The following is an 18,762-nucleotide window of genomic DNA, read 5'->3' as shown; positions in this document are numbered from 1 at the left end:
ACCAATAGTATCTCAGCTAGAAAAACGCTGCCCTTGCAAAGAGCTTTCTAGCGCTACTAGCTGGCCATTTTCAGAAGAGTACCAGGCGTTTTGTAGCTGGCTAAAAAAATTTTGGTGGACACACAATAACTGAATATGTATTGCTAGGCATATGTTCAGTTAGTCTCTTTAGCAGTTATGCAAAATACTGGAGCCAAACCTGAGAAAGAATTCCAGAAGGTTCCACAGCGTTCCTAGACACGCCATTTGCAGTTGTAACTCATGGGCAGGGATTATGCTAATTTTGAATGAGCGTGCACATATGTCTTATTTACAAATGTTTGGAATTCATTAATATACACACATTTAACTACTGAATCCTTGGTATAGGAAGCATTTATGAATCCGGAGGAGAGTTTTCGTAAAGGTTAATTTTACGCGCCAATTAATCTGAATATGCATATATTCACGAAAGTTTCATGAATGAAGCCCATTGTTCACTGTATCACTGTGTATCAAGTGTGGAGGAATCAGAGCTGAAATTCAGATATGGTAATAGGCGTTTAGTTTCTGACACACATTGTAAGTGGTAGACTAATCACAACAGACTGGGCCGTCTGACCAATCAGAGTGAAGTAGTATTGCTGAAAGGAAATGTGCAATGAATATTGTGAGGGAAAAACAAGTGTCCTCCAAAACAAAATTAGGAATCTTTAAAATAGTATAATACATTTAAATCTTTAACCCTCATCCTCAACTTGGGTCATTTTGACCAGATTTTTTTTGTTTTTTTTTATTTGTTTTTTTTTATTGAGTGTTCATCGGAGTGGTCTGAGAACCTAGGACTTTTGTTGCACTTGAGCCACGAATACACACAAAAATTAACTGACTGGATTTGAGGAGTTTTGTGTTTGAAATGTAAAAAATGTTTTAAAAAAATGGATAAATGAATGAATGGAATGTGAGCAATGATTCCAAAAGAAAAACCTAAAAATGCTGAAAATTCAAACTAAAAATGGGACACATGGAAACTGCTCATTTCCTCCATATAAGGCTATAGGGCCATCTTGTGGCAAGTGTCATTAAATATAATGTTATCTATAGCAAAGAAAGACACCCAATGTAAATTATTTTATGATGAATTAAAAGAGTTATGCGTGAAATGGATATATTTTGAATTTAAGTTAAAAAAAATGAAGAATGTGCTTAAATTACTATTTATTTATTTATTATTTATTGATAAAATTGTAATTAAAGGTAAATAAAATAACAAAAAAAATCTCTAGAAAAAAAATTGCATGAAAACATTATCAAACTGAAATGAAATATGCTTTCTGGACCAAAAAAGAAGAAGAAGAAGAAGAAGAAGAAGAAGAAGAAGAAGAAGAAGAAGAAGAAGAAGAAGAAGAAGAAGAAGAAGAAGAAGAAGAAGAAGAAGAAGAAGAAGAAGAAGAAGAAGAAGAAGAAGAAGAAGAAGAAGAAGAAGAAGAATTTTGACCCACGATAAGTATGTTGCTGCACTTTCAAAATGTTACTGTTTGAGTATCCTGATATAGCAACAATGGCTCAACCAATGGAGTTTGCTGATGGAATTACATTAGCCATTAAAAAAAAAACACTATAATAATTCTCATTTAAAATTCGACGTATTTATTTTTGCTAATCTGTTTGGTAGTGGCAATATAGCTTCAGCATTAATGTAAATCGCACCAATCTACAGTAGAGCTGCTAAACAGTTATTATCTAGAATTGGTCATATTTCATATCAGATAAATACATTTCTTCAAAATCATTTATCCAAATATTTACTTTTCCTTTATTATGATAACAGTTATACTTCCCTAGTCCTATCAAGAGATTGTCATAAAAGAAAGAAAGAAAGAAAGAAAGAAAGAAAGAAAGAAAGAAAGAAAGAAAGAAAGAAAGAAAGAAAGAAAGAAAGAAAGAAAGAAAGAAAGAAAGAAAGAAAGAAAGAAAGAAAGAAAGAAAGAAAGAAAGAAAGAAAGAGAGCAAAGTTCAAATGATATATTGCAATTTTCTATACAGTGACTTTCCTATCACCTGTCTAACAATAATTTGCACTGAATTTTGCCATCTCCATAATCTCTCTTGCCAAGAATCAAAGAATGTTCTAATTACGGCTATTAGGAAAGACTCTTTGATGTAACCGTTTGATGTGATATTACTGTCTGCTCTCATTAGTCAGGCTTGTCAAGTTCATTCTCTGTTACGCTCACCTTAATGTCCGTCTCATAGTGTTGTTAGTCCACTTACAGTTACTCATGTCCAACATCAGGTCTGGTTAATTAAATACAGACTTTTATTTCTCTCAGAAGGCAATTTGTTTTGCAGCTGGCTTGACAAATTAAATCAAGTGCTAAGCATTTAAAAAGCACAATATTCTTTTATTTATAACATCAGGTAAAACTGAAACTGCTGTCACATGTGTGTATGTGTAGGATAGAGAGCTAATCTTTGGAGGGCAGCATCTGAAGCAGCTGCATAGATCAAATCTTCTTCAGAGCAGACTAAAGGAGGAGGACAACAGTTGAATCTCAACATGGTTTTACCCACAGGTGATGATTAGGTTTGAAAAATGCTGCCCTTTTAACCCCTCAGTTATAACGTCTTACATTATGCTCTATATCAAGACATGTTTAGCATGCATTTGTTATTTAATGTACTATACTTGAACAATCTGAATGTCCTGGACAAGTGTACTGACACCAAATAATCACTGAACTGTTCAGACCAGGTTGATTTCAGAACACGCACTGTTATGTAATGCTGACCTCTAGTGTTAGATTATGGCACTGGCATTCTGATTAGGCATGAATAAGTGCCAACAGGCTCTTTATACTGTTCAATGCATTATAAATTTAATTCAATTCCCTAATAGTCATTCAAAATACTTTTCTGTGTACTCCACTGTTATACATGTTGATGGCAATTATTTTGACTTAACTTTGTTAACATAACAGTGGCTTTATATAATAGCAAAATGTAAACTAATGCCAAATGGTTTACTATAAGAACTTAAAAGTGACATCTAAAAATAATCATACTCACATGCTGCCTTTGTGCAAACGGTATGATCTGAAACTGCAATGTGTCAAACTGGATCTGCTGTAAAGATAAGAGACAGAGGTTAGTTGACACACTTTTGTTCCAATAGACATTTATCTGGATACACGTTTATTTTAAGTCCATTTTTTTTTTTTACAGGTACACATCATTAAGATGCACTTTTGTTTGTTTGTGTGTGTGTGTCCTTGTTTATATTACATTGTGGGGACCAAATGTCCCCATAAGGATAGTAAAACCTGAGATCACCTATATTGTGGAGACCAGCCAGCGGTCCCCACTTTTCAAAGGCTTATAAATCATACTGGATAAGATTTTTTGAAAATGTAAAAATGCAGAATGTTTCCCGTGATGGGTAGGTTTAGGGGCAGGGGCAGTGTAGGGGAGAGAATGTACAGTTTGTATGGTATAAAAACCATTACGTCTATGGAGAGTCCCCACAAAGATAGTGAATCAGACGTGTGTGTGTGTGTGTGTGTGTGTGTGTGTGTGTGTGTGTGTGTGTGTGTGTGTGTGTGTGTGTGTGTGTGTATGATAGGTCTACTTGGACTAGCCACATAGATTCAGAATCTTGCAAAAGCAAGATGCCATTGATGAAATAGCTTGCAATGTAAAATAAACTTGTATGCAACAAATATGACTTGTCTCATCTCATGAACATGTTTTTTTCTTCTTTTTTTCAGTTTTATTGTAAAGCACTGGTCATGTATACCTTCTCAATAAGGCAACATTTATGAATGCACATTTTAAGTCTTGGCTGGTGGCTTCAAGGAAGATGTTTATATACCATTATTGCCCTTCGTTGCCATTTTACTGAATATACACTACGATACATTTCGTGGGGAACTATAGGCACCTGGCAATGGCATTAAGTTGCCACAAACAGCATATTTACTAAAGAATTAGCAAATATAAAAACGATCAATATCACAAGCAAAAGTGGGTATCTGCTGCTATTTCTGCGCAGCACAGGTGTGATTCAGATGTTGCCATGAGGCCGCAAGCCGAAGCAAGTGTGTTCATGGACTGTATTTGCTATACATATGTAAATAATATAAAATAACTTACGTTGTAGACAAAAATGGCCATTTAAGTTTGTATGTTTCTTCTTCGTCAACAAAATTGGTTCCAAAACAAGTCAATGCATCAAGCTTTTTGAGCCTCAACAAGCAAACCACACACCAAAATACGTTATGGAAAATCGTCCACTAGTGGAACGGAGCGAGACTGATTTCTCTCACTGCGTTCTGTAATCACTCTCCTGCAGATGCACTCCGGGTTTTCCTATTCACGTTCCACGCAGACTCCAACAAATGTAGATCAGTTGGATCTACCTTAATTATAAACTTGAATACTCTGAATGTAATCTGGTTTTATTGTGCTTATTTAACTGAGAATTATTTCAAACAATTGTGATTTTGTTTGAAAAGCCATGTTTTCTGAGATTTAATATAGTGGTTTTTGCAAGACAGCCATAACAAACGAACACTACGCAGTTCATTTTTGAGCGCTGTTGTCGTTTTATTTATCTTTGGTGAAAATGTAGCCAATCAGACCCCTCTCCTCCTAGCGGAGGGTTTTCATTGGCTAACACCAACACACAGATGTCCATACACGTGAGTAAACTTACGTAAGGCCGCAACGGACCAATCAGCGCTCTCAAATCCTACAGGAAGTTGTGTAGCTGCGTCGCTATTTTTCACTGGTACTCGTGTTTTGTCTAACCCAAAGGGAAAAACATCTGACTGACTTTACAATATTTATACTTTGCAACGTTTTATTTTCATTCCTGCAAAATGAAACACAACTCCAACGTCCCCGCATTTCTCACCAAGCTTTGGACCCTCGTCGAGGATGCGGATACAAATGAATTTATTTGCTGGAGCCAGGTAAATAAAAGAAAACGACCTAACAGTAAACGTTAGCATTCTAGCTTAGCTTTCAGTGACACAGTTATTTGTTATCCGGGTCTTTTGTGAGCAGTTGTGTATTTTTATGATGCATGCGTGTCAGATCATAGTTTTGATATAGAGTGACAAATGTTTAGGATCGTACCATTTATTGGTTTCAGTCCATTTTTTTTCACTCATTGACCAGTCGTTCTTTAGACGATTGTCAATGTTATTTGCAATTAAATTAATCATATATTGCGTATATATGAAAACAGCAGTAGATCATCCTGGTAATGACAGACAGTTACGTTTCAATGGTAACGTTATGTAAACGTTACATTTTTTTAATATGGAGATTTGTATAAATTCTTGTGGAGTAACGTTATATGTAAACATCTATTATGTGAATAGCTTATTCAGGACAGTACTAAATAATAGTAACATGTCATTTGTATGTTTGAATTAAATAAGTTACATTAAAATTAAAAGTAATCACTTTGGAAATCTAAAATACCTTTCGGGGTGTAACAATAATTTTGTGATTACCATCGATTGTTTGATTACCACATAACTAATGAAACTCTGGTTACTCAAATTGAGTTTTAAATACAACTGAGTTACATGTATTTCATTACTCCCCAACCCTATATATATATATATATATATATATATATATATATATATATATATATATATATATATATATATATATAAAAGGGATGGTCATTTTCCCAAAATATTGAATTTGAATATTTGGTCTCATAGAAATCGAATATTCGTTTATTTGAACTAGGCATTTTGAAAGAATGAGAGGGACGTTTTTGTTTTGTTTTATCAACATGTCACAATTTCTGAGCAAACTTTTGATTAGGCAATGTACACAACACGCTTACGTTATATCTTAAATCTTGTTTTAAAACATTAACAGTATGTGTAATATATATGCCTAAAGAGCAAAAACATATCAAGCTCAAGCAGCGCAAGCGCTAAGAAAATCAGAGCGTGCCATGTTATTTTGCAGAACGTACACTTTTTTTTTTTACGGCCTATGGTACACACACACACACACACACACACACACACACACACACACACACACACACACACACACACGAGTCGGTATATGGTTGTCTTGTTTGTATTGTTTCTTATTTTCATGTTGAGAGAAACAATTATATTATTATTGGGTGAGAAAACGTGCCACTGACAGACGTTGCAGAGACAAAGATAGCGGTTACGTGAAGTTTAAAGGTGCACTATGCAGCTTTTGTCCACTGGAGGGCGCCTATGCAAAACAAATGCGTAGTTTGATGACGCAAAGTGTGAGCGCAGCATCTTGGGAGATGTGGTCTTCTCATCACAGCCGGTGAAAAATAGGACTCGGGCAGAAATCACTTTCATGCATGCGGTTATTAACGTTACTGTAGTCTAAAGCAGAGCAGGACTGAGTGTTGTGGACCTGAGCAAAGCTGCTGGAGCGATTGTTAAACAAATACCCGCCTCGCGAATACCGGGACTTTTATTATGACGGGATGAGACTCATTTGCCGGGCACCTGCACAGATCCGCTCTTCCGGTTATGATTTTGAGGTAATGGAGCTCTGTTTATCATATTAGATACATTTAAGTGTGTTTAAAACGATGTTATGACGTTACTCCGTGCGTTCAGTTGTTCACACTGCTAAGAGTAAAGCGCTCATGCCAAATAAAAGCCGAAATCGAGGGTAACGCAGATATGACGCAATTGACAGGCGACTCCCTCAAATGCAATGCTCAACGTCCTTGTCCTTAGTTAAAATAGCAATTTTCTCACAATTTACAAATAGTTGGAAACATTTGGGATATTGTAAGAACTCAACTGAACAAAATATATAACACTGGCCTAGTGGTTTTTGGATATTTTACTGCAAAAATACTACATAGTTCACCTTTAAGTGAAGCACTTTGTGTTTTCTGTTCTTAAACCCTTGACGAAACTTAAACGAAGCATTTGTCTCGAATATTTTTGCTATCATGTTTTCTCGCGCTCACTCGCACTTGTGATGCAGTGATGGACTCTTTCCTCATTCAGCTGCTGTTTGGATCGCATGTGATTCTCGTTGTTCTGGTGATATTATGATAACTGTTTCATTAACTGATTTTTATTAAAGGTAACTCCATTTTGTTAGATCATTTTCAGTTGTCATAGTAATTCCAAACATCGCGAGGCAGACGACGACATTGTGATCAAATACACTTAGCTTATTTACAACACAGTAAAATTTGATTATTTTTTTTTTAGCTTTGAATATTAATTACAGCTAGAATATTCGAATATTCATGCACACCCATATATATATATATTAGGGCTGTCAATCAATTAAAATATTTAAACAAGATTCATTTACATATTGAGTTGGCTCGCGATTAATCACACATTTTTATCAGTTCTAAATGTACTTTAAATTTATATGTTTTTAAGTTTTTAATACTCTAATCAACATGGGTATGAAGGACAAATATGCATGCTTTATGCAAATGTTAGTTTAGTGAAACCATACTAGACTGGACGTATCAAAGGTCATAGTTTTTTTTTTCAAAGAACTAGTTCATGTCTCTTAAGCCTAAACTTAAAAATTCAGAATAAGCAGTGATTTCTTTCATTTTAAGAATATAAAGGGAGTTTTTACACTGGCAGTTTAATTCAGAGCAGGGCACAGTTCGTATGAAAAATTGGTAATGTGAAAGCTGTCATGTGAACCTGAGAGCGCACCAGTACCACACTATACCTGGAGGAGGTCCATATTCCACGAGTAGGAATATAGTGTGGCCCCTTTAAGAGATGCGCATTATTGAACTGCAGGTATTGTGTGTGTGTGTGCCGAACTGTGCCGCGATTCACGAGAACAGTGTGAAGAACATGGACTGGGGAACGCTCTTGTTCAGAAAAGTAAGCTGCGTATTCGTTTAGGCCGATTGTAATGTATTTAGTTCAATAAAACACATGTACTGTAAGCGGTGATAATGTTTATGATTTATCCGAGCGAGAGGGAGCTTGCAGTACATCGCGCTCGGACTGCAGAGAATGTGCTCAGTGAAAAAACGCACTTTTCTTTCAACATGGAGTCTAATAAAAGTTAAAGGGATAGTTCAATTTAAAATGAAAATTCTGTCATCCTTTACTCACCCTCAAGTTGTTTCAAACCTGTATGAACCAAACAGTTAACTGGAGCCATTGACTTCCATAGGATTTTTTTTCTACTATGGAAGTCAATGGCTCCAGTTAACTGTTTGGTTACTGACATTCTTCAAAATATCTTCCCTTGTGTTCAGCTGAAGAAAGAAATTCATACAGGTTTGAAACAACTTGAGGATGAGTAAAGGATGACAGAATTTTCATTTTAAAGTGAACTATCCCTTTAAGCAGAAAATTTGGTAGCTTATGTAGGCTATAACTGCACTTGTTTCAGAGTAATGCTAATGTTAACCCTTTTCTTTCCCTCTTAATGTTTGCTGCTGTATCCTTTACGTCTATGGCTGATCTCAATTTCTCCAACTACGGGCCATGGATCAAACAAAAAATGCACGCTGCGTTAATAAAATTAGTGCCGTTAAATGAAGCACAAAGAAAAAGATAATAGCATAAACCTTAAATTATATTATATTTATGCAATTTTGATTTTCTTTGTAAAGTTTCCTTTATTTCTATTTCTATTCATAGGAAGGGAACAGTTTCCTTGTGCTGGATGAGCAAAGGTTTGCAAAAGAGATTCTCCCAAAGTTTTTTAAGCACAACAACATGGCCAGTTTTGTCCGACAGCTCAACATGTGTAAGTGATTTATCAAAAAAAATTATCCTCCTTCCTCCATTGTTTGTCTGAAATCTCATATCAATGGTCATTTCTTTGTCTCGTCGTTCATTTCCCTTACAAACAGATGGTTTTCGAAAAGTGATGCACATTGATACGGGCATAGTGAAGCAAGAGCGGGATGGACCAGTTGAATTCCAGCATCCATACTTCAAACATGGGCAAGATGACCTGCTAGAGAACATCAAAAGAAAGGCAAGGCATCTTTGTTGAAATAAATGAAGAAATTAAAAAATACCTCATTAGCAAATGTAAATATTTTAAGAGAATTTTGGTCGGCATGGTTTGATTAAAAAATGTATCGTTGGTTAAAAGGTTAATTGATGTACATTGTTATTTTTGATATAGGTGTCCAATGCACGGCCTGAAGAGGGCAAAATAAGACAAGATGATCTTTCTAAAATTCTGACGAGTGTTCAGAATGTCCATGAGCAGCAAGAAAACATGGATGCTCGACTTGCCACCCTGAAAAGGTAAAGAAATACTCTTTTAGAAGCATAATCTATCCTTATGCCTTAAAGGAACATATCCCCTAGAGTTAGATAAGTTCATACATATCATTCTCATCTCTGTGTGTGCCATTAAGCTGTAAAATGCACCCACAGCTAGCCTACTGCTCAATAAGTGACAAAAAAAAAACACCAATATTTTTCTATTTACATACATTACTAGTACTAAGGCTGACGAGAAATTTAAAGTTGCAATTTTCTAGACTGATATGGCTAGGAAATATACTCTCATTCCTGCGTAATAATCAAGGAACTTTGCTGCCGTACCATGGCAGCGGTCAGCACAATGATATTACACAGCGCTTGAAAATAGACTACCTTCCGTCAAAATAACAAACGTGACAACCTGTTTGCCCAGAGTGCATGCTGGGGACTAATGAAACTTTTAATTTTCCGTCAGTCTTCGTACACAATGTAACTATACACATCACAACATGTATATGGAAAAATGTTGGTGTTATTTTGTCACATATTGAGCAGTAGGCTAGATGGAGCCATTTACCTCCAGTCTTTGTGCTAAGCTAGGCTAGCGGTGGGTGCGTCAGACAGAGTTATAGCATGCACAGAGAGAAACGTTGTATGTATGGACTAGGGTTGGGTACTGAAATATAAGCACCGGTACCTATACAACTGGTATGTACCGGACCGAAACGTGCTTCCGCGCTTTGGCTGGCACTGAGCCAGAGAGAGACGCGCTCAGCACTCGTCACATATCACAGCGATTCATTGTTTTCACCAGATCATGTTCATTTTAGGTTTCAGACATTTAAATGCACATAAGTAGCAGCAAAAACATACTGATGTCTATGGAAGTGGCAATAACAATCCTTTCTCACACTTATAATTTGACTGTGTTTTATTCATATCAGAATATCAGACCCACATTATATAAGTTACTTTATAGTTTACTCTATTCTTCTCCGAGTTCACCGGTCAGTTACTTTCATGTATTTCTTGAGACGAGGATGAATTTATGTGTTCCGACAGATCTGTCGTTTTGTGGCTCTTTTTTTTATTTTTTATTTTTTTCTTTTCTTTTTTTTTAGTATCGGTTCAGGCACCAGTACCATTTTTAAAGTACCGTTTTGGCAACAGAATCATAAAAAATCCAAACGATACCCGACCCTAGTATGGACTTATCTAACTCTAGGGGATACAGTGAATAAGCTGAAGTCCCAAAAAGTCAGCGTGTTCCTTTAAATTATCCTGTATTATCTCATCTTATCAGTGTACATTTATCCAAAAGTTAAGGGAACAGACAAATGAATCACTAGTTGTGCTTGAAGGGTTAGTTCACCCAAAAATTAAATTGATGTCATTAATGACTCACCCTAATGTTGTTCCACATCCATAAGACCTCCGTTCATCTTCAGAACACAGTTTAAGATATTTTAGATTTAGTCAGAAAGTGGATGCACACTTTACTCTCCATGTCCAGAAAGTGAATAAAAACATCATCAGTAATCCATATGTGACATCAGTTAGTTCATTAGAATCTCTTGAAGCATCGGATTTTTGGACCAAAATGTATTTTCGATGCTTCAAGAGATTCTAATGAACTAACTGATGTCACATATGGACTACTCTGATGATGTTTTTATTCCCTTTCTGAACATGGAGAGTAAAGTGTGAATACACTTGGATACGCTCTCTGACTAAATACAAAATATCTTAAACTGTATTCCGAAGATGAACGGAGGACTTACATGTGTGGAACAACATTAGGGTGAGTCATTAATGACATTAATTTCATTTTTGGGGGAACTAACCCTTTAATAATGCCCTGGTCACATGCTACAACCTGCTAAACAAGACACTCTTAGCAACTGCAAAATCTTTTCTATTGCATTTTCCTCAGAGAGAATGAGGCTCTTTGGACGGAGCTGTCTGACCTCAGACAGAAACATGCACAGCAACAGCAGGTCATAAAGGAGGTACGTTCCACCTGTGCGCACCAGTTTTGCAACCAGTGCAATAGGCCCTTTTCACACGATGTCACGCAACTTCCATTTTGACACGAATCGTTGTATTCTCACTTCCGTCAGCATAGTGGAGCACTAGCACCACTCAAATGGAGTACACTCAGTATTTGTATATCTGTCACAAATACAGTGCGATGATGACGTCAGCTGCCTACTTTTGTCTACATTCAAGGCGAGGCGTTTGGCAGATCTCAAAAGAACTTACCGATCGCCAAGATTTGCCGCTTGAAGTCGAGGGAACAGTTGAAAATGGAGCACTGAATTCGTACAGCCAATTTTTCTTACACCATGTTTGCTGTCTTTATTTCAGATGAAGATGTATTTGTCAAATAAACTGACGTTTTAGATGTTTATATGCAGCAACAGAAATAGTTTTTATTCAAAACTTTATGTACTGCTTAATTCAGCACTTGTATGTACAAGAATACCATATAAGTCTATATTTTTTCAGTTTTATTATGATAAACATGACAACGTAATAAATCAATATTGATATATTTAGTGTTATGATATACATAAGGAACTTGCTATAACTAATGTTATAAAAACTGACTTGCTGAATAAGAAACACCATATACCATAGTGCAAAACGAACATAAAATATGAAGAGGACATGCATGTATATTTGAATTAAAAGGAGGGATTAAAGTAATTGTAGATGTCCATAGCACTATGGCTTGAAAGTCCTTGCATTGTTTCAAAATGAAGTTTAACTTTAGTCATCAATTGTATAATACTGGGTCAAACTACTTGCATTAATGGATGTAAAATGTTCTGTGTAAGCTTCCGTGTAACATGAGTATACTTAATGTAAATAAAATATGACTCCTGTCCAAGTCATTTTTCCCATATAAAAAACATATATATCTTTGACTTTTTATTGCAGAACAAGAATGTTGCATACACAGAAATATACAGAGGCTGTACACGCTGTTACATTCATAGCAGCATCAAATGAAATACTCCAAACAAATTATCCATGGAATAACATTAAATTAACTAACACGTATTCTATACTTTCATTTTGTCTTTTCTATTTCTTGGGTATGTAAAATTATCTAAAATCTTAAAGGGATAGTTCACCCAAAAATGTTAAATCTGTAATAATTTACTCGCCCTCAAGTTTTTCCTAACCTGTGTGAATTTCTTTCTTCTGCTCAAAAGAAGATATTTTTTAACAATTTGGGTAACCCATATGGGCCCCTTTGACTTCCATTATATGGAGATCGGGCACAGTATCAGCATGAAACTAATGTACAGGCTTGAATTCTAATGGCACTTTTTGCATTGCCCCTTCTAGCTGGTGCAGTTCATCTTCTCATTGGCTCAGAACAATCGTTTGTTAAATTTGAAACGCAAAAGGTAAGACCAAGAAGTATGTGCCTGCATCCAATAGAAGTATGCTACCACTGTTCAAAAGTCTGGGGTCAGGGAGAGAGAAATTAATACTTTTATTCAGCAAGGATGCAAGTATCCTGGAAAAAAAATCACGGTTTTACAAAAAATAAATAAAAAAAAACAGTATGTTATTAACACAATGTTAATAAAATGGTATATTCATATTACAATGATTTCTGTACGATCGTGTGGCATTGAAGACTGGGAAAAATGTAGCTTTTCCATCACTAATAAATTACATTTTAAAATATATTCAAATAGAAAGCTTTTATTTTATATGGTAATGACATTTTATAATTGAAAAAATCCCACAAACCCCAAACGTTTGAACAGTAATAGTGTAAATAAAAGGAATATTGTTGGCATTTGCTATTTTTCACACAGGGTTATTTTTAATATTTTAGTTTTGGACTATTTTTACTACATTAAAAACATGCTAATGTACTCTTTACCTTATTATTAATATGCACCTTTCTTGCTGTCTTATAAACATGTTTTTGTGTAATATTTTGGAATGTGTCCCCTGAATATATTTTTGGTTTTCTATCTTAAGTTGAAATGTTTTTTATAATTTTTTCCATTTTAGGGATTGTGATATTGACCTTGTGTTTGCCATGTAAATAACCTCGATAAGAACATGATGTTGAGAAAATTAAATAATCAAACAAACAAACTTGCTGTCTGATTACAGGCCGCTTGCTCTGAACAGTAATGGAAAGAAGTCCAAATTCATCCACCAGTTCTTTGATGAAACCATGGACCACAACAAAGTATGTGTAGAAGCATCCGGGAGTGATTAGCTTCCGTTCACTTTATCTTACTTGAAGGAACTCTTCTTACTTGAAGGAAACGTGGTGTTGTCGGTTATTTTGTTACCGTAATGTTGCCATTCATTATCTTGCGTTTTTCTCTCTTAATGAGATTTAAGGCAGGGTTCACTTTGTGTGAAAGTGTCCTGCCCCTGAATATGAACCTTAAATTGTGAGAGTCACCGTCAGTTAAATTCACATTGGTGGGGGACCGATTTATTTATATAAATATGATATTCCCATTAATATTGTAACTTGAAGATCTGTTTATCAGAGACTTATCCCGTGCCTTCTCTGTTAGTCCACAGTGAATGGACTAAAGAACAATTCCGACATTTCTGATGACGTCATAATCTGTGACATCACAGATGAAGATCCAGAATTTACAGATGGTGTATCTGTACCTGTTGACCAAGGGTAAGCATTTAGGGGCTGATTCAAACCTCTTTAGTCTTTTGCAGGAGGCAAAATAGAAACGAGTGCTCTTTTCGATTTCCTACAGGGATGCTGAAACCATGGAAGTCGCGAATGAAAGCAGCCCACCTATGCAAAATGACAGCACAAACGGCAGTGTAACAGATTCAACCACCCAGCAAGAAGCAGAACCCAAATGCAGCCCTGACATTTCACCGACTAACAGCGCCCTGCAACTGAACAAGCCTTCAGGTCTAAGTTTAGAAGATCCAGTAAAGCTGATGGACTCCATTCTCAGTGAAAATGGTGCCATTTCACAAAACATCAACCTTCTTGGCAAGTAAGTCGGCTTAAGTTACGCATATAAAATAAGAGGCAGCTAAGATTTAAAGTGTCCCTCTTATGCTTGTTCCAATATTCCCTTTAAAGGGTTAGTTCACCCAGAATTTAAAATTCTATCAATAATTGCTCACCCTAATGTCGTTCGACACCCGTAAGACCTCCGTTCATCTTTGAAAAACAAATGAAGATATTTTTGTTGAAATCCGATGGCTCAGACCGGCTCAGAAAGGCCTTCATTGACACCAATGTCATTTCCTCTCTCAAGACACATTTAAGGCACTAGAGACGTCGATACAAAGCCCATCTCACTACAGTGGCTCTACAATCATTTAACGAAGCCACAAGAATAGTTTTCGTGTGCAAAAAAAAACTAAATAATGACTAGTGATGGGCCGATTTCAAAACAAAGTTTTGAACGTTATGAATCAGCGTATCGATTGATGATTCGGATCGCCAATGTCACGTCATTTCAGCAGTTTGGCAGTTTAACACGCGATCCGATTTATGAATCCATATGCTGATTCATAACCGTTCAAAACTTTTTGAATTTGAAAAAACTATTCTTGTCGCTTCATAAAAGTATTGTAGAACCACTGTAGTGAGATGGAATTTTTACTTATCTTAAGTGCCTTTTATGGGTCCTGAGAGAGGAAATGACATTGGTGTCAATGAAGGCCTTTCTGAGCCATCGGATTTCAACAAAAATATTTTCAATTGTGTTCCGAAGATCTTACGGGTGTCGATCGACATTAGGGTAAGTAATTAATGGCTAAATTTTCATTTTTGGGTGAACTAACCCTTAATACAGTGTGTGATATTGCTGTCTATGAATGTGAAATCAAATTTCTGCAATGTTTAAAAAAATCAAAAATCAAAAGTTATCGTCTCCTAAAATAAATAATCTATTCTGAACTGCTGAAACGAATCATCAGCAATTCCAGTTGAATTTTCTGTCACATACCTATGTAACAATGTAAGAAATTTGCATTATGCCTGCCTATGGTCTTCACTGTCTGCCTGCAAACGTCTACTTTGACCCGCCCTCAAACACTGTATTTTAAACTGAGGCCTAGAAGAGGTTAGTGTCGACATGTCGAGAAAAATGCACTTCAACAAGATGACTTGAGGACTTGATACGGAAAAACCAATGCATTATTTGTTTCTGACATGCACTGTAAGCTGTAGATCTTTACAGCAATCTATGGCACATTTGTCAATGGCATTTTACAATAGCTAAAGAGGAGTATGGATTTAGTCCCTCAAACTTGCATATAGAAGTACATTCCTCATAGTCACACAGCCTGTTTTATTAAGTAAGGTGCTGTAAATACTAATAACGTCAGAGATTTTAACCTACGCTAGTGCCGAGATCTGACAAACCATTCGCATCATTGATTATCCGACCGCTGCCGTAGACCAATCACAACAGACTGGGCCATCTAACCAATCGGAGATAAAGAAGGCTTGCAGAAAGGAGAGGTTTAATTAGTGAAACCTCTCCTAAAAAAACTAAGTTAATTAGTTTTTTTTAGACTCTTTGAGAAGGTGATGTGCAATGTATATTAGTATATTTTGATCTTGGAAGCATGTAAACCTACTGCAGGAGACCTCCAAAACTAAATTAAGAAGCTTTAAAATGACATAGTTGGGACACTTTAAAGGGATAGTTCACCCAAAAATTTAAATTATCCCATGATTTACTCAAGCCATCCTAGGTGTAAATGACATTCTTCTTTCAGACGAATAAAATCAGAGTTATAATAAAAAATGTCCTGGCTCTTCCAAGCATTATAATTGCAGTGAATGGTTGTTTCTGTTTTGAAGTCCATAGAAGTGCATCTATCCGTTATAAAAGTACTCCACACGGCTCCAGGAGGTTAATAAAGGCAAATTATCCATATTTAAAACTTTATAGACTAAAATAACTAAAATCCGGCGGACATGCTTCAAGAGTTACTCTTTCGCCGTAAATCAATGCATACGGCGGTCCGCCGGAAGTTAGTTATTTTAATCTATGAAGTTTTAAATATGGATATTTTTCTCACACAAATGCATCACTTCTCTTCAGAAGGCCGGTTTTATTATAGATAGATGCACGTTTAGGGGCTTCAAAACAGAAACATCCATTCACTGCCCTTATAATGACTCGATTAGCCAGGACATTTTTAAATATAACTGTATATATTATATTATATATTATAAATTGTAATATAAATATATATCATATTTTAAATATGATTGTATTGGTCTGAAAGAAGAATGTCATAAACACCTAGGATGACTTGAGGGTGAGTAAATCGTGGTCTGATTTTCATTTTTGAGTGAACTAACCCTTTTTTATTTTAATCATGATGAGCTTCTAATTTTGCTTTTGCTTTTTTTTCTGTACTTTCGAGTAAAAAAACTTGGAGAGCAAATTTATGGAAGCCTATTTCTGCCACAAAAATATGCTTTGTAAAGTCATAATCATAATTAACATTTTGTTAATTTTAATCTCATAATTAGGATTTAGTATCTGTAATTTGACTTTTTACCTCAATTTGAACTTTCTCATAATGACTTTATCATATTTATGATTTATTAAAGAATCATTTTTCCCCTTAAGTGGTAGACTATGGGATTCTGTTCAAATTAACCGACTAAACAAATAAATTTGTTTTTAAAGTCTCTCTCGCGCGCTCTCTAATTTTTGTATTATTTTTTGACAGATACTTCTGCTTTAAGCATATTTAATTTATATTTCATTGTAAATTATATCACTACAGAGTAGAGTTGATGGACTATCTGGACAGTATTGACTGTAGTCTGGAAGACTTCCAGGCCATGCTGTATGGAAAACAGTTCAGCATTGACACAGATCTCTTTGAGGTATGTTTGGAGATTCTGTTATCTCTTTGTGACTTGTGTACTTTTTTGGGGGCTGAACGTATCGAAAATTATTCGGTGATGCATCGCTCAGCTGCTATGGTTTAACAAGTCATGAATTTTATTCTGTCATTTTTGATAAAGCTTGATTTTTTTTTTTCTTTTACTGTTGGCAGAACACCGTAACAAAAGAGACCATCAACAAAGAGAAGTCTATGCCTGGAAACACAGGTAATTGTTGCATGTTTCTCTGTAAATCAATAGCCACTGTCATTTGTGTGCCATCTCTGTGCAGCATTTACTAGCGTGTCGGTTCCTTTATTCAGACAAGCAGCTGATCCAGTACACGACCTGCCCTCTGCTGGCCTTCCTGGATGGATGCACCCCTCTGGCCCCATCAGATTCTTCAACTGAAAATCTGAGCCAGCCTTTAATGCCCCAAAGCCCCGGAGAACCCACAGACCTGTTGGACGAGGTCCTGGAGACGCCTCGCAGCTCTCTGATCCGTCTGGAACCGCTCACAGAGGCAGAGGCGAACGAGGCCACGCTGTTTTACCTGTGCGAACTGAACTCTGACCTCCCATCTGCTGACACGCCACAGCTTGATATCTGAAAGCGAATCAGCATGGGAAACAGAGAGACTGGACCTTTTTGTAAATATTCATCAAAATAATGATGATATTTATTTGCCAGAATGTTTTTGGTACCATCTGTCCATGAGTTTGACATTCCTTCATTTTTGTTTTACTGTTCACTACCTGATAGATACTGTGTTTACTAGCTAGTGTCCTTTCCACCATCTCCATCAGGAGATTGGTATGTGATTATGTTGCTGGTTTACATTGCAGCTGTTTTGTGAAGCACGTGTTTTCCCGTGTTGTTATTGAGCAGTTCAGAAGATGTCACAACTATCCTTTATGTATGGTATAGAAGTGCCTGCCTGATATCCTAATGGCACTGTAAATATATGTGAAGACTTATGCTTAGTTACATAATGTTGGGCAATACACAGTGATTTCTTGTTACCGTGAGCTTTTTCATTATTAGCTTTGCAGTAGCATTAAAGGGACTCAAAACATCAATCCTGGTGTTTTTTGGTTTTCAAAATGGGTTCAATGAGTTGAAAATATCAATTTTAGAGAAACAATATTGGTTCTGTTCTTTAGCCTGTTTACAGTTGATGCATGAATAGAACTTAAAAGGATTACTTTACTTTAAAAGGAAAATTACCCCATGACCCTCAAGCCATCCTAGGTCACTTTTCTTCTTTCTGGTAAAGTTATATTAATAAATATCCTGAAGCTTCCAAGCTTTATTATGGCAGTGACAGGGTCCATTGAATCCATTTATTAAAAATTTATTCCACACAGCTCTGGGGGTTAATAAGGACCTTCTGAAGTGAATCGGTGAAAAAATATTCATATTTAAAACTTTACAAAGTAAAATATCTCTTCCACCTGACCGCCTTCCACGCAGTTCAAAACGTTCAAAAGTTACTAGTTCCAGCGATTCATCACTAGAATACCTTTTTTTTGCATTCATATTACATCGTTTTGACGTTCCTAAATGTGGCATCAGATTTTTGTAGCTGCTTCAGTTCTAGTGAAGAAGCATCACGGAGCAAACCTGATCATTTTTTAT

The 18,762-nt window shown here is 35.9% G+C and overlaps 1 protein-coding gene across 1 annotated transcript; it reads left to right on the top strand.

Annotated features, from left to right (window-relative positions):
• Positions 1-4,720: 4,720 nt before the first annotated feature.
• Positions 4,721-18,203, top strand: hsf2 (heat shock transcription factor 2). The gene is made up of 12 exons (XM_067417956.1): positions 4,721-4,952; positions 8,655-8,763; positions 8,870-8,997; positions 9,151-9,275; positions 11,170-11,245; positions 12,594-12,655; positions 13,383-13,461; positions 13,802-13,917; positions 14,003-14,254; positions 17,022-17,124; positions 17,298-17,352; positions 17,448-18,203. Exons 1-12 carry the CDS (start codon positions 4,860-4,862, stop codon positions 17,732-17,734), a joined length of 1,485 nt encoding a protein of 494 aa, XP_067274057.1. The 5' UTR covers positions 4,721-4,859; the 3' UTR covers positions 17,735-18,203.
• Positions 18,204-18,762: the final 559 nt, after the last annotated feature.

Source organism: Pseudorasbora parva, chromosome 15, assembly GCF_024679245.1.
Source record: "Pseudorasbora parva isolate DD20220531a chromosome 15, ASM2467924v1, whole genome shotgun sequence".
NCBI classification, from domain to species: domain Eukaryota; kingdom Metazoa; phylum Chordata; class Actinopteri; order Cypriniformes; family Gobionidae; genus Pseudorasbora; species Pseudorasbora parva.
The sequence above is the reverse complement of the archived record's forward strand: the minus strand, read 5'-3'. Positions and strand labels throughout refer to the sequence as shown.

Bases quoted from the DNA above. Each gene is read 5' to 3' on its own strand.
- hsf2 (XM_067417956.1), top strand. From the start codon at position 4,860: ATGAAACACAACTCCAACGTCCCCGCATTTCTCACCAAGCTTTGGACC. The intron at 11,246-12,593 runs GTACGTTCCACC...TGCCCCTTCTAG, and splicing joins AACAGCAGGTCATAAAGGAG to CTGGTGCAGTTCATCTTCTC. The intron at 12,656-13,382 runs GTAAGACCAAGA...GTCTGATTACAG, and splicing joins TTAAATTTGAAACGCAAAAG to GCCGCTTGCTCTGAACAGTA.